Here is a 15,730-nt window from a genome sequence, read left to right on the forward strand (position 1 = left end):
TATATATATATATATAATTTATTTATTTATTTATTTTCCTCACAGCACCAGCTTCTGTTCTAGAAAATTTGAAGCTTCATTTAAACTGCTTCTGTGGCCATGGCTATGTGCAACTAAAAAATATGAAATTGAAAGCAACAAACAAATGAACTGCTGGTGTTGCAGTAACAAAAGCTGTTCACAATGAATCAGTCAGTAAAAAATTTGGGATGTTGCAGTGGTTTCCCGGAAAGAAGTTGGCACTGAAAGGGTTAATTAAAAGTACCTGATATCTACTTGTCAACCCGTAGTGTTTTTTTTTTTTTCTCTCTCTCTAAAGTCCTTTAACAGAATGGAATGGCTTTCTGAGCCATGCTATAAAACCATTAAGCATTGACACAACTGTTTATTTTCATTTATTGAGAAGGGAATAAATGACACGGATAATGGCAAATGCACTCTTAGTATGGTCCTCACATTCCTATATTCGTTTTCTGTCTCCTACCTAGTTTGGTTCTGGTGTGCACACTTCCATGATAGCACCACCATGTGACGGTCAAAAAGAGAAACTGCTATAAACATACACCAAATGGCAGAAACACGTAAGAGTGGTCCTTGCACTACAGCGTGAATATTTGAATGGGGAATCGCCGCAGTAGCAATGCACAAAGTTTGGGAGCCACCCCTCCTATAGGTCGATGCGTGCTCCACAGGGCGCTGACAAAAACCCAGACTGAGCAAACCCAGAGAGGTGAGAAAATATGCTTCTAAAAATATACAACAGATGGCATAACTACCTCATAGATTGCCACTGTTTTCATCAAACTGGAGAGAGTGGAGAACATACCGGGTACATCAGTGGCACTAAAAGAGTTAAAAGCAAAGTAGATTTTCTGTTTCTCTCTCCTTTTTGAACAGAGGTTTCCATCATCACCACTTATAGGTTCGTAGGCACAAAACCGAAGAGAGTCATTCATAAAGTAACTTTCAAGTTATCGTACTACTTATTTTCTGAGATGCATTTTATTATTAAAGTAAAATTCTGTATTCTACATCTGCGCACTCTCCTGTGAATATTTGCTGCTGTGGAATGTGGAATTTGCTGGCTGTTGTTCCCAACCCGTTTTAATAAAACCTTGTTGTATAGGATGCACAGGAATTTCTACGGTGTTTCTTGGACCAACTTCACGAGGAGTTGAAGGCACCCGTTGGGGCATTTGCGCGGTTGCCTCTTGGGCGGCCACGGTCACCAACAGCAGAATCTTCAGAGTCAAGCCTATCGGAGGATGAGGAGGACTTTGAGACTTGCGACTCTGGCCTGAGCAGTGAGAAAAGCTCCTGTGGTGATGATCAAGATCTTCTGCTGCGAACCCATGGTGGACAGGTAGCATACTTGTTCTCATTTCTATTGTGTAAAGTTCTGAGGACAAGGCGAGCGGTAGAAGGATGGGTACAAAGTGTTGTTCTTATTTGTGCTCCTTGAGTTGATCCTTGCGCATATAAGCTTATGGCAGCCCTGCATACAATCATTTGTGAATTGGAACCCTGTATGTTCGAGAATGTCAACTCTTGGCTTGGTAAATGAACTCGATCCTTGCAATGTTGTAGCTACATGTATTTTAACACGATAGTGTGAAGGGCCCCGTGTCGCAGAAAATCCGTTGTCAGTGGCGGCGGCATCTCCGGCCGAGAAAATAGTCTCAAACCACGCATCTTCATCCACGCAGACCCTCCATGTGGCGCATAGGCATTACTGAACCAATTGAATTTCTCAAAGTAAAATGCATCAGAAAAATTGGAGGACGCTTAAGCTTCGCCTTCAAGAGTGGAACGCGACAGCGTTCACGTCGACCCGCCAAGGGGTATAAGACAATGGGCCACAGGGCAGCCATCACTTACGAGGTGCCCCGCATCGGACGCGGTGAGCGTCGGGCCATATGGTCGAGCAACGCGGCGTTCGGCGCAGCAACGAAACGTGCGCCTGAGCAAGCGGAGCGAACCAAAGAACTCGGTATCTCGGAGGGGGAAATGATGCACGCCAGCCAAACGTCGTGATCGGCACGGGCAGAGAGAGATAGACAGATAGCGATCTAAAGAAAGGAAGGACGCTTGATTCTCCAGAGGGAGGAAGGCGAAGCGTTGTCAGGGGAGAGAGAGTCCAGCCGCGAACCGCCTCGCACCGGTCCTCGCAGCTCCAATGCGCGCGTGGCGCGCCATCTGTCCGGGCAGCGCCGTACATGGAGAAGAGGGGGTCTTCTGTGTTTGCCGCAAGATGGCTCTGCGTGTGCGGAAAGCGCAGAAGAAATGCAGCGGAAACGCACTTCGCTACTCGTGTAATTGCGACTTCTGTAAGTTACATGTTCATAATTACCGATATACACCGCAGTATAACTTTCCACGGCTAGTTTCGAAGGCAACACCGCATTCACTAGAGGCGCGTTTGTACCGATTGGAAGCATCGAACTCGTGGCTGAGTGGTAGCGTCTCCGCCTCACACTCCGGAGACCCTGGTTCGATTCCCACCCGCGGATCTTGGAAGTTGCTTTTTATTTATGAAGTGCCTGCCGTGATTTATCGCTCACGGTCAACGCCGCGGACGCCGACGCCGACGACACCGGCTTTTCTGCGACACGAGCTCCTTAACGCTATCGCGTTAAAATTTGTAAGGTATGACTTGCACACAACCTACAGACATCATAGCGTTGGATTGTAATTTGAATATACGAGAAAACATGACCCTGTTACCTGGAAACTCAAACGCAAACCCCTTTTAAGACGATAGCATTCTTCAGCTACCGCTTGAGGTCTGTCTTAGTAGGAGTGGCATGACCCATTCGGTTCCTTGCAACACCATAAAAAAAAGAACCACAAAGCTCACCTTCGAGCATAGCGTTTGCCGTCAGCATTTCCAGGAAACATTACGGTCACATAAGCTGTAGTTGCCAGGAAGCATGAGAAACAGTCGGGGATCTTTGAATACTATTGTGTTACACTCCTAGAGGCGAAGCTTAAGCATCCTTCAAAATTTTCTTTACATTATGCATACCTCAACAGTGCAAGAGCACCACCAAAATATATAAGATGGCACTTCTGGCATTACTAGTCAGGCTTGCTGCGGTACGCGAGCACAGCTTCACTGAAAGTACGCAGATTGTGACATGCCATATAAGGCAAAAATAGCGTTGTGAGGATCTTGTGCCACCACTGTGCCACAGCACTGCTGTTCAGAGGTAGCAGCAGAGAGTCAAGCTTCAGTGTTTGCAAACTCTGCTTAAGCAAAGAAAACAAGAAAAGACAATCACTCAGTCAAATGGCTGTTGTGTAGAAGCGTGCAGTGGCCATTGCATCACCTGGTGGTTGCTCATTTTTCAACCAATACCTGCTATTTTTCTTGCTGCTTCATATATGCTGAAATGCAGAGCCTCCGGGTACCTGCACATAGCTATTTTGCTGACTTTTGGGCTGTTTGCAAGCTACAGCTGCTCGTATTGCTGAGCTTGAATAAGAAAACAGACTCCAGAGCACTCGTCACATCATTATCATGTAATGTTTGCAGAAGTCTGAAGTGTTGTCTTCACCAATTTTATGGCAGTCTTATCATGTTTACTATTCTAGGCACTTCTAAGCGTCTCGCATGTTTTGTGTAGGGGTTTTTGCTTGTGCAGTAATGTTTTCTTTTTAACTAAAATTCAGTTCTTTAGTGTTACAGTCAAAACCCGCAATATGAATGAATGAATATATCTTTATTTCCAATAGACTGGGGGAGACAGGGAAGAAAAGCTGCAAGTGCAGCTTGAAAAAACACCCTGCCCCCTATGACCACAAGACATGGGCAGCGCGGAGCTGCCGCGTGTTTTTAACAAAAAAAAATATACACAGTTTTGCAAGAATGCATAAAAAGTGAATAGTTGTGCGTAAAGAACCCGCCGTGGTTGCTCAGTGGCTATGGTGTTGGGCTGCTGAGCACGAGGTCGCGGGATCGAATCCCGGCCACGGCGGCCGCATTTCGATGGGGGCGAAATGCGAAAACACCCGTGTGCTTAGATTTAGGTGCACGTTAAAGAACCCCAGGTGGTCAAAATTTCCGGAGTCCTCCACTACGGCGTGCCTCATAATCAGAAAGTGGTTTTGGCACGTAAAACCCCAAATATTATTATTATTATTGTGCGTAAAGAAGCTACAAAACGTTTCACATATGACAGACAAAAAAAAACATATATACACATATATATGTAATATAAATGTGAACAAAAAGCTGTAAAACTCATCTAATCTGCACTTCTGAAATAGCTGGCCATATAAACATTAATATTAGTCGCACTGAATTAGTCGAGAAAATTCTGATGGGGTAAGGGCATATATATCAATGCCAGATTTGTTGTAAGCATTTAAAAGCCTTGGTAAGTTGTTTTTTAGCATTTGTGAGCTGTAATTAGTCCTAAAATGGTGCACAGTCCACAATACTGACACAATGGTGCACAATACTGACATTCCGCAACAACAAAATTCTCGCGACAGCATAACATGTTCGTATCCCCGGCGAGCACCCATAGGATTCAATGCATTTCGTACCTCTCGGCAACAAAATGTCGCTGTACTGCAATCCCACATCAACAAAATTTGCCGGAACGTAACTCCACATATTACCTACTCTCGTAAGGCTAGCAGGCTCCAAAATGTACTCAAATGCGATTGTTTTGCACTAAAATTGCGTAAAATACCACCACATTGCACTTGTATAGGCGCTGCCATTTTTGTTCACAAAAACAACCAAGCGCTGGAAGCGATCAATGCGCTGGAAACACGTCATGGCCACCATCTTGTTTGTTGATCGCCCGTTTGAAGCGGCACGCATGTTGCTGCCGACATATGATGACGATTTTTCCACGCCTACTAGGCGAGGTCATAGATCGTTGTTCGAAACGTGCATTCAGTTTGCGTTCCCCGTGGCTGACGACTCGGCAAGGCCTAGGCCAATCGCCTGAGGCAAAATTGAATGCAAACCGAACGCACGTTTCGAACAACAATTGCCGATCGCGGCAGTGCACTGCGTAATGTGCGCGTAGATGAGAAAAATATAGCAAAAACAAAGAAATCCACGTCTCGCAGACTTGGAATTGCTTATGGCACTTGAGATGGCGGTCGCAGCATATAGAGTGTCACACATCACACCATGATTGAGCTATCATCCGGAACTGCGCATCCCTTGCTTGAACACTGGTTTTGGTGCCATCCGAAAGGCATTGCATACGAATTCGGCAACGGGCGTAGATTTGCGCGACAGGGCTGTTGTTTCAATTGTTTGCCTTCGGGTACAAGAGATACAATCACTTTTTGCGCTCGGCATCGGACGCTTTGGCGCCTACGGGCAACAGCGTGCGCTGGAGAAATGCTGCTGCATGCACTGTTGCTCTGCATCCGGTGCTGAGTTATGCAAAATCTTGCAAAAGTGATTGCATCTCTAAAAGTAATATACCGAGAATATTGTGCCATGACAGTACTGCCACTGCTGGTCGACCCATGGGGCACACTTAGTACTGTCGGCAATGCGGTTTTATATCCTCGAGCAAAGTTTGCCAAAGTAGACTAACGGAATTTTGACAGTAAAGTTTTTTTCTGTGATGGATGACCTATCTGTGCTGTTTCTTTTTGCAACAACGAAATTCCCGTGAAAGTGAATTTTATCGCGTTCCCCGTTGATTTCGTTATTGCGAGGTTCAACTGTATTAGAATACTTAGCTGTGGCATGGTGCTGATGTGCTAGGTAACCTCTGTAGCTGCTGCTAGTGTGTAGATAGTGTTGTTTCTGCATGCCAAGAAAGATGCCAGCTCTAAAACTTTCCTTCTAAAATGCACGAGTGCAGGCTACCATGTGCATACCTTCACATTGGGGCTAGTTATGTGGTTGCGAATTCACTTCCCAGTGCAAAGTCAAAGTGACAACTATGCTCTGGAGTGTACGTGTCATCTACTGTCTTTCAATACAATTTAGTATTCCTTAGGCCAGAGATGCCTTTACTCTCGCCTCAGTGATTGGGCACTGTACTGTGCTTGTACTGTGTATTCTTGTAGCTTTTCTCATGCCTGCTTTAAAAAATTAAATTATGGGGTTTTACGTGTCAAAACCACTTTCTGATTATGAGGCACGCCATAGTGGAGGGCTCCGGAAATTTCGACCACCTGGGGTTCTTTAAAGTACACCTAAATCTAAGTACACGGGTGTTTTCGCATTTCGCCCTCATCGAAATGCGGCGACCGTGGCCGGGATTTGATCCCGCGACCTTGTGATCAGCAGCCCAATACCATAGCCACTGAGCAACCACGGCGGATTCATGCCTGCTTTGTAGTCCATGCTCAGCATATTTTGTCCAAGACATTCTGCCCTAGAGTCAGCATGCATTTTCTTGGTAACTTTTACTACAATTATATATTTGCTCTTACATGTCAAGAGAGCACTGTTGGCTTTAAAGGGCCCCTCACCAGGCCACGTAGCAAATTTTGGTTATATGCTGGAAGTTTTTACATGCCCTCTAAGGAGTCTTCTACCACAATAATTTTTTCAAGCTATTTCATTAATAGTAGATAGAAATATTTGAAGTGCTGTAAACCCATGATTTTGGGAGGCGAGTGTCATCGCCAAGGTAGACACTTTCTTCGCTTGTCGCCATCTAGCCTACGCAGGTTAAATTCCCTCCCTGTGCTCTCTCATACTGGAGCCAGAGGATCACATGACAGATGTGTCATGGACACCGCCTTCTTTTCCTATTTTCTCTCTTTCATGTTTTTGCTGAGTGGTGTACTTCCAGTGAGGGTGTTGCGTACAATCTTTTGTATTTGTCTCAATTCACACCGTGCACAATTTTGTGTGCTCGGCACGAGAACACTGGATTAGTGGTACAAGTCAGTGCCACAATCACGAGCACTGAGGCAGACACAAGTGGATCAAAGAGCCCAATCGCGCATAGGAACCTGGTAGAAAATGGCAGATAGTTTCGTTTTCTGTGCGCACAACCGCATGACGTGGGAACAAGCAGATGAAACAGATATACAGTACGTCCCTCTTGCTACAGCACAGAGTAAAACAGACTTGCAGACATTCAGTTTGTAGGTTTTATTATTTCTCTAAGCTTTAAGTCTTCTGTTGAAACAACAGGTCAAACAAATAACTAATGTTGCCTTGAATAATCCTCGAAGTCGCATGTCACTGTGAGTGACATCACAGCACTGGAAATTGCCTAGGCGCACTTGCGCCATTGATGTCGGCTCTCTGGCTGGGAGTGCAGAACCCACGAGGAGAAAACCGAATGGAGTTTGGATTGAAATTTCAGCTCTTTTCACATCACTTAGCGGTGTAATACTTTGCAGGCACAATCGCTAGTGCGCTTTGTATGCACTGCACTTGTCTCCTCAATATGCCAGACCTGGTGAGGGGCCCTTTAAGCAAGGTTGAACTAGAGGGTTCCCCTTTAATTTTTAACAGCCTGGTGTACTTTAAATTGTGCCTAATGTCCCAGCATGCTACTGTCAATAGTGTCAATTAACACTCTCTGCAGGTTCTCTCACCGTCATTTGCCTTATTACTCTAAATCAAAATAGAAAATTCAATGCCCTTCCACTTTGAAGAAAGATGACTAGCGAAGCTGTGAATGTGGGCCCCCTTAATGGCAAACTGCACCTCTGCCACGGGTTGGCCCGGTATCACACTATTTTCGGGATCGGCCCACGGGGAGCACTTAATGCCTGCTTCACCTCCTCCGCAAGTCGGCCCGGCTTTGAACTATCTCCAGGATTGGCCCATGTATGAAAAATTGTTGGTCTATGTCCATGGAGACGAGATCCGCCAGAACCTAGCCATGAACAGCTTATAGAAAAATTGACATCAGCACACTTAGCTCTGCATGCACTATAGCCTCTTCGTGCACAAGCGGGGAGGGGAGCAGCAAACTTTGTGCCACTTTAATCATGATTCTGGTTGGTATCTGCATCTGACACAAGACCACTCTTTGGCATGCAGTTACATTTTAATGCTATAAGCATTCTTAGGATACTTCGCCCACGTTCCAGCCTGCGGGTCGATGTGTAACCGTTTTCACCGGCCTCCAATATTTAAAAAAACATGCTGTAAAATTTATGCAGTGTAGGACGGAATAGCATCACACGGGTTTCATAAGCAAAGCAACCCGGTGTGCTTTAGCGCACTGCACCAGGTATGCTTGTGGAGAGGGGAAGATTAGCAGCTTCTTTTTAACCATTATAGACTTGCTGTGAGCACCCTACACAAGTGCATGCTTGACTGATAATGAGTAAAAGTTTTACACCTGAAATAGATGCATATGCATTGGGGCCATAGTTCATTTAAAGTCCGATATGCTGAACCCCAATCCTACAGTGCCAGTGCAACAAAACTGGCTGCGGTTGGGAGGCCACATTTAGTGAAGCTTTCTTTGTAGCACCTGACGCTGTTGCCTGTCAGGGCCAGTGGGATAAAACTGGATGCAATTGGGAAGCAACGTTTAGTAAAGCTTCATTTGTGGCACCCAAAAGTCTGCATGCTGTGGTATATGGTGGTGCTGTGGCAAATGCATGTATTATTGAGATTGACAGTCTTAGCCTGCTTGCCCCACGGCAGATTGTAAATAAAGGCGTCTTGAGCCATACGGTTTGTTGCTACATTGCTTGAATGCGAATCGCATTAATGTCAACACTCGTCGTGAGATTGGTTCTGCCCAAATTTTTTTACAAGTCATACTGAATAAGATAGTTCTTCAGAGCTTTGTGGTCATATAATTTTTTGGCAATATGCTTTGCTATTTACAGCAGGAAGGTATTCGACTGATGGCCGCAGTAGAGGAAAAGGCTGGTGGAGACTGGCCACCTATAGATTCTGCTGCCTCTGGAGGAAGTAAAGGTCACCGGGCGCGCAAGATTGCTGCTGCTCAGCGTCTCTGCAGCATTGTCTCCGATGTCTTTGACGGCCGCATCCTGAGCTCGGTACAGTGCCTCACATGTGACACTGTAAGTGCAATGCTTAATTTCTGCGAGTTTTTTATTCAATGCGTGAAAGTGTATTTTCAGATGATATTCACTACCTGTGTATCTGTAATGAAGAACATGCCCATATAAGGCTTATTGAATTGTCATTTCGATATCTAAGCATTGGGATTCTACCTAGAAATTAAAATTTTTAAAATAGCTATCTGCAGTGGGACACAAGTTTCGCACTGTTTCTAGAGCTGTTATATTCTGCCCTGCATTGATGACTGCATCATTGGACAAGAAGTTGGCTCCATGCAAGTGCTCCTTCAGACTTGAGAAAAGTTAGGAGTCCAGTGGTGCTAAGCACAGCAAGTATGATGGATATGGCTATTCAGTTTGCCACGTACAAAGCATGGTATGTGTGACAGGGCATTGCTGTGAGGAAAAATGATTTTCCTCCAATTTTCCCCATTCCTCTTCCTGTAATGAGCATCTCGCAGTTTCTTTATCAAATTTCCATGATACCCTCCTGTAATAGTGCTACCGTTGGGAAGAAAATTAACAAGCAGAATGCCTCTTTCGTCCCAGAAAACAGTTGCCATTACTTTTACAGTGGAAGCCTGCACACTGAATTTCTTGAGACATGGTGACTGCTGGTGTTTCCACTGCTTCAACTTTTGTTTTTATGTTTATTTGCATTGTTTTCATGTTCCAATGACATTAGATGTGGTGCCTGCACCATGTCTTCCTGGAGGTCTTTTCTGTATAAATAATTTTTTTTTTTTCACAGCTCTCATATAGTAGCACATTTGAGTTATTATTGTGTTCGCATAGTCATGGTACCATATTTCTCTAGTGCCTGTATAGGGAAGTAAATTATCATACGAGGTTTGGCTGAAGAGAAATGCACAGTAATGTTATACAGGGTGTTTCAGCTAACTTTAGCCAAAGTTTAAAAATATGCCGATGCACTCTAAGACGACGCGACCAAATGCATGTTGCTCACTTCTGTATGTAGTGTGTCACACAATTTTTTTGTATTTTGCTTAATTAGATAATTCGTCAAGGTTAATTAACCAACTTCTGAAGCAACGAATTTAGGAAAAAAAATTCCAATTTGAAAGTTGTAGAGCGCCTTGCAAAACGTCCGATTGGGCAGTTTCTAACTTTCTGTCTATGAAGTATTAGTGTTCAGCTTACTGCGGAGGGCTGCGAAATACAAAAGAATACCGCGTGACATACTCGCTTGCACGCTGTGATTACAGGGCTCCCAAACTGTCCGCGTACAAACAGAGATAGCACTTAGCAGGGCGTGCTGCCACTTAAAAGGCGACAAGGCAGTGACGAAGGCGGTGGCTATGTGATTTACGCCAGCGATGTGCTTCCCTCGCGGCAGTTCATGATAGCGATAAGCAGATGCAGTGGCAGCACACCCGGCTAAATGCTATGTTCGTTTGTGTACGGAATGTTTGGGAGCAATGCAATCGCAACTCACAAACGGGCACGTAACGTGGTGTTTTTCTGTATTTCACGGGCATCTGCAGTAAGCTGAAAAACACTAATACTTAAGATAGAAAGACAGCAACTGTTTATTAGGACGTTTTGCAAACCGCTCTGCAACTTTCTCATTTGAATTTCTTTCCTAGCTTCATTGCTTCATAAGTTTGTTAATTATTCTTGACTAATGATGTTATTAAGCAAAATACAAGAATAGTGTGACACACTACATACAAAAGTGAGCAGCATGCAATTTTTCACGTCGTCTTAGAGTGCATCAGCATATTTTAAACTCTGGCTAAAGTTAGCTGAAACACCCTGTATGTAATATTAATAAGACAAATGTCTCAATTCTTTTCAGAATTATGAATATGTTGACTCGTACTCCATTACAGTGTTTTGGTTGGATGCTATTGCCACTTCTGCCTCGCACTACAGGGTGATCATTTTTAAGTTTCATGAAATTTTTCAGAATAGCCTTTTGCAGATAACATAATTCTAGTCCTTGAGCTGGATTCTTCAGAGAGGCAGACATTACTTGCGGGATAAATCGAAACACATTCAACTAATTAATAAAAGTCCACTAATTATCTTTTTAATTAGTTACTTTATGGCACGTATTACAATTTATGAATTGTAGTCGGTGAGTTTGCAAGGCATGTTCACTTGTAATGGATTTTGAGAATGGTGCCACTTTCGAGATATGCGCCATCAAACTTGTCCTAAAAATTCACTGTTCCACTTTTTTAACAAAATGCTCTTTCATGCATTGAAGCACAAAAGTAGCTGTAACGCCTATGTATTTTGTTCACACTTCGTGATATATCTCGAAACTGATGTCCTTCTGGAAATTCATTTCAAGTGGATACGTCTTGCAAGTTCACTGGCTATAATTGGTAAGTTGAGATATGTGCCGTAATGTAATTACATTAATTAGTACATTTGTGTTGATTAGTAGAATATGTGTTCCGATTTCTTATGCTAGCAATGTCCGCTCTTCGAATAATCCAGCTCAAGTGCAAGAATTCTGCTATCTGCCACAGGCGATATTTAACCCTTTCGCTGTCGGACCTTTCTGGCCGTGATGCACCCCCAGTGTCGGCTTGGTTTCAGGGAACAAGCAAAACAGGGAATGAACATAGCAATTTATTTTTGATTATGATTGGTATACAAACATAGTCAATGCAATATGCACATTTCAGTGTTCTGCAGCTGTTGTTAGTAAACATCATCATCAGCCTGACTATAAAATCTGTTCAACATCCGAATATGACGATGCGGAACCCTCTTCCTCGCATGCGACTCTGTCCAAGTCCGAATCCGAGCTCCGCTCGTATTCTGAATCAGAATTGAGCCACCACTCCAATGAGCAGACGAAGGTCCTGCGCTGAGCCATCCGAAAGTAACCGCGCGCAGGGAGGATGCGCTTTCAGTCGCCCGCACAACGGAGAGAAATGGGAGGTTGCGTGATCAAAAAGACAGAGGGAGATGGAAAAGGGCTAAACAAAGTTCGAAGGGCTTTACGTTTACTGCTGCAAGTCGGAAGCGAGGGTGTGGCGAAAGAGCGAAAGCAGCAACCGAGTCACCCTTTTTAGAGAGGCAACGGCACGTGCGCCTGAACTTGACGCGCCGTAGCAGGCACACCAACAGAAGAAAAATAAAAACCTTTTAACCAGCGGAGATCGCAGAACAACCCTTGAACCCATAACCACTCGCGCGCAACGCATGATCCAGCGAACGCGGAGCCACCGCGCCACTCAGCAAAGAGAAAGTGGGGAGTGGCAGTCGTACCGTACTCTTCTATACATGGATTAACACAGGTCGGGGCAAACATACGAACTTGTAGAAAGAGTCAACAGATGGTGTGGCCAATCCAGGAGCACCAGCTTTGCGCTCAGGCGCGAAATTTTGAACTCATGATAGAGAACGTACCGGTACGTCGGTGACACTGCGCGGGGGAAGCGCGATGACGTACCGGTACGTCCGTGACAGCGAAAGGGTTAAAAATGCCAGAAAGCTTAGAAATGGTCACCCTATATATTGTAATGCTCAGTGCCCCCCACGCTTAGAGAGTTGAGTTAGCCTGTGTACAATCAAGTGCCCCTGAGTTAAATGGACTAACAACCACGAGGAATGTGTCATGAGATTGTGGTGGAAATGAAATGGCATTGATTTATGATGATAGAATTGAACACGCTATTTCTGGTTTAAGAAGTAACTGCAATTTTTAATTAGCACAGAAAGTCGAAAGTTGTAAAAAACGGTATGTCGTGCAACACCTTACAGTTGCTGTGGTACTAAGGCCGGATTGTTGGCACGTGACCGCAGATTACTGTACATAAGTTGGCTGTTATTGAGTGCACCATACATATTGTTTAAAATCGCATTCTTTATTTTTGTAGACGTTTACGCTTTATTCTATGGGCATTACAATCTACAGAAAGTTCATGCTTACAAGTGATGCTGCTTATATGGCAAGAAGTGCAACAGCACAACCTTGGCATCACTCATTGCATGGCAGCACACATTATGCTGTTCACACACCAGTTTGTATGGATCTAAGTTCTGATTGCGGCATTCAAGCCCAAATTCCTCACTTCTAGCTCACTTAGTTTTTCAAGAAATGACATGCTTCTGAATGGCAACAAGCTGATCTGTGCATCGTCTAAAAATACAGTTCACTATTATGGGAGTGCTGTTTCAAGTTCAAAAATATGGCTTGGCTAAAATGAACTTGGCTTGACTTGTAATGACCAAGCCAGTTGGACAGGAAAGCACAAAAGCATGTAGATATGATTGTACAAAAAATGCAACGGTTGAAGCATGAACCGCATGACCATCAGCTTGATAAAAAAAGATTGATTCTTATGACTAGGGCTACACTTGTTGGCGGCTTTTTACCAAAGCCAGCATACTATCACTGTCGTGTTCACCTCTCACTCTTTCCAGCTGATAGGGATTCATAAGCGCGATCGTTACTTTAGATCTAAAAATTATGATACAAAATGTTCTGCAATGCTTTCCAAGTTATCACTGCAGTACGACCAGTAAGCTTTCTATAGCACTAAAAAAAATATGGGTACCATTAATACAGTGGAACCTCATAATGAAGTTGCATCAGACACAAAAATATGTTCATTATATCCTATATGCATCATATAAGCATACACACAGATCGTCGATTAAAAAAATGCGCAGTCAGGCCTATGTGAAAGAAACGCAAGTGGGGTGCCTCTGACAGGCCAGAAAAGGGTATCCTATGGATTTTGATAACCCACTGGCATCTTGTTGTGCCAATACAAGGCATGGGAACAACAAATTACATACACACACTCTGCACCACCACAAATACGCAACAGTGTGATCGCTGCCAACGCGTAAAATCGGCACGTTGGCTTGCCGACAGAGCCAACCTGCTGACCAAAATGTTCACGCGGCTCACAGACTTTTCAGACATGGAGAGGACGGCATGTGCATTCATGCTGCACTTGGCTCTGCTTCTGTGACAATCAGTCTAGCCTGTATGCCTTACCTTGTGCTTAGCCGCCGACATCTGTGAGTGCGAACATATTCTCAGCAAGCTTGCCACGATGGCTTGTCACCGGCCACTTCGTTGGCCACAGTGATTAGGCCGCTAAGCCTAACCAGTGTCACTTCATTGGGAGTTGGCAACCAAAGTTTAGGTTTTGACGAGAGCTTCTTTCTCTTATTTGCCCGAGCACCGTGTGCATGCGTGAGTTGCGAGAGAGACATCTGGGGACTTTTGCTGGAGACTTCTACGAGATCTAGGGGCTCCTTGCGTGGGACTTGCCTGTAATGTGTGTTTGCCTGGGTACCTCGAACTTTTGCTTCTAATGTGTGTTTGACTAGGTACTACGGAGAATGGCGCACTTTGCTCCTGTGTAAGCGCCGCTTAGACTTTCGTCCTTACGGGATAATAACGGCCGATAAAGAGTCCATAATGGCAAAGCAGCAGTTGTTTGTTGTCTGTGGTTGGCCAATGTCACTGTGGCGCACGTATACAGTATAACGTTTGCCACTTCGTAGTGCACCTTTAGCGCTCTGCCAGTGCCACAGCCATCGGCGACAGGAGTACACATAGGCACACTCTGTGTGTTCGCCACCCAGCCGTGAACAAGAACTTAAGTATAACCTGCAAATGAATATTTTACAATAAAAGAAATTTGCAGCAACACGTCATTATCCATTGATCTGTGGCTGCTAAAGTGGTATTTACCTAAGTACCTAGGAAAAGGCAGATTCTGGGAACCAAAAGTCCCTAGTTGTCTCTCTTTCAACGCACACATGCACATGATGCTCAGGTAAATATGAAAAAGGAGGTCTCCAGAGGTTTTGTGCCAGTCGAAATGGCAACATTATTCATGGCCGCCATGTCTGAAATATCACACATGCGGTGCATGCCTAAAACACTGTGCAGCATCCAAAATTTCGGTTATTACGTTTATACATTGGTGCTAAGGGTAGGTGGCATTGTGGCAGGAATCATGCAAGTTAAAAAAATTTGGCATCTAAAAAATCGGTCAGCGACTCTTTGAAATTTTTGCTTCCAGATTATATATATTTCGAGGCACATGCAAACAAAATTTGCTTTTTTAAAACTGATACCCTGTCGGATCTGGCATTTTAGATTTCATTATAGTGGGAAAATTGTTTAGTGAAATAGAGCATGACAAACCAAATGTTATATTTTTGTTTTTGTTTCTTATATCAAAGTTTAATTGTATTGGTTTTTGGCTTCCTTAACTAGTGTACTATGCCATAGAATACAGCATGTGCTTGCATAAGTGGAGCTGCAAGTCCGAATTTTCCACTTTGCAAAATTAACGAGGGGACTCAAATTGGTAATATTTTGCTTTACAATGTGCATTTCAAGAATGCAACACAGAGACATCACTACAGAACATCACCACATGTACACTGCATCAAAGTTTCCAACGTGGTCATGCAAAGTCTTAATGCATGATGCTTTTGAATATAATGGCACTTCCGCTAGTGTCTGCATCATGCTTTCGTGGAGGTTACTCCCAGATGAACTGTTTGAAAACTCCTTTGGAACAAGTGCAGGTGACCAAAGTAAGTGAATTTCCGTGCTACAGGAGAGTGAGCTGAAAAGTAATTACATGCATGTAATGTCTAGAGCAAAGTAATGTATAACGTAGTCCATGGTCAATCTTGCAGTCTAATTCTTCCTTTTTAAGCATGCCAAAATTCGTTTAAATCTATTTTGCTTGATCTTGGTCAGTAGCCATTGCAATTT

The 15,730-nt window shown here is 44.0% G+C and overlaps 1 protein-coding gene across 6 annotated transcripts in view; it reads left to right on the forward strand.

Moving 5' to 3' along the window:
• Usp20-33 (Ubiquitin specific protease 20/33) overlaps positions 1–15,730 on the forward strand; it is a 95,844-nt gene that overhangs the window by 19,726 nt on the left and 60,388 nt on the right. For 5 of the 6 annotated variants that reach the window (XM_070524955.1, XM_070524966.1, XM_070524963.1 and 2 more), the window contains exons 9-10: positions 1,127–1,363; positions 8,797–8,994. In XM_070524955.1, the coding sequence (XP_070381056.1) occupies positions 1,127–1,363; positions 8,797–8,994 (435 nt within the window). The remainder of the gene's footprint in view (positions 1–1,126; positions 1,364–8,796; positions 8,995–15,730) is intronic. The other variant, XM_070524967.1, reaches the window with a different exon arrangement.

Source organism: Dermacentor albipictus, chromosome 1, assembly GCF_038994185.2.
Source record: "Dermacentor albipictus isolate Rhodes 1998 colony chromosome 1, USDA_Dalb.pri_finalv2, whole genome shotgun sequence".
Taxonomy (NCBI): domain Eukaryota; kingdom Metazoa; phylum Arthropoda; class Arachnida; order Ixodida; family Ixodidae; genus Dermacentor; species Dermacentor albipictus.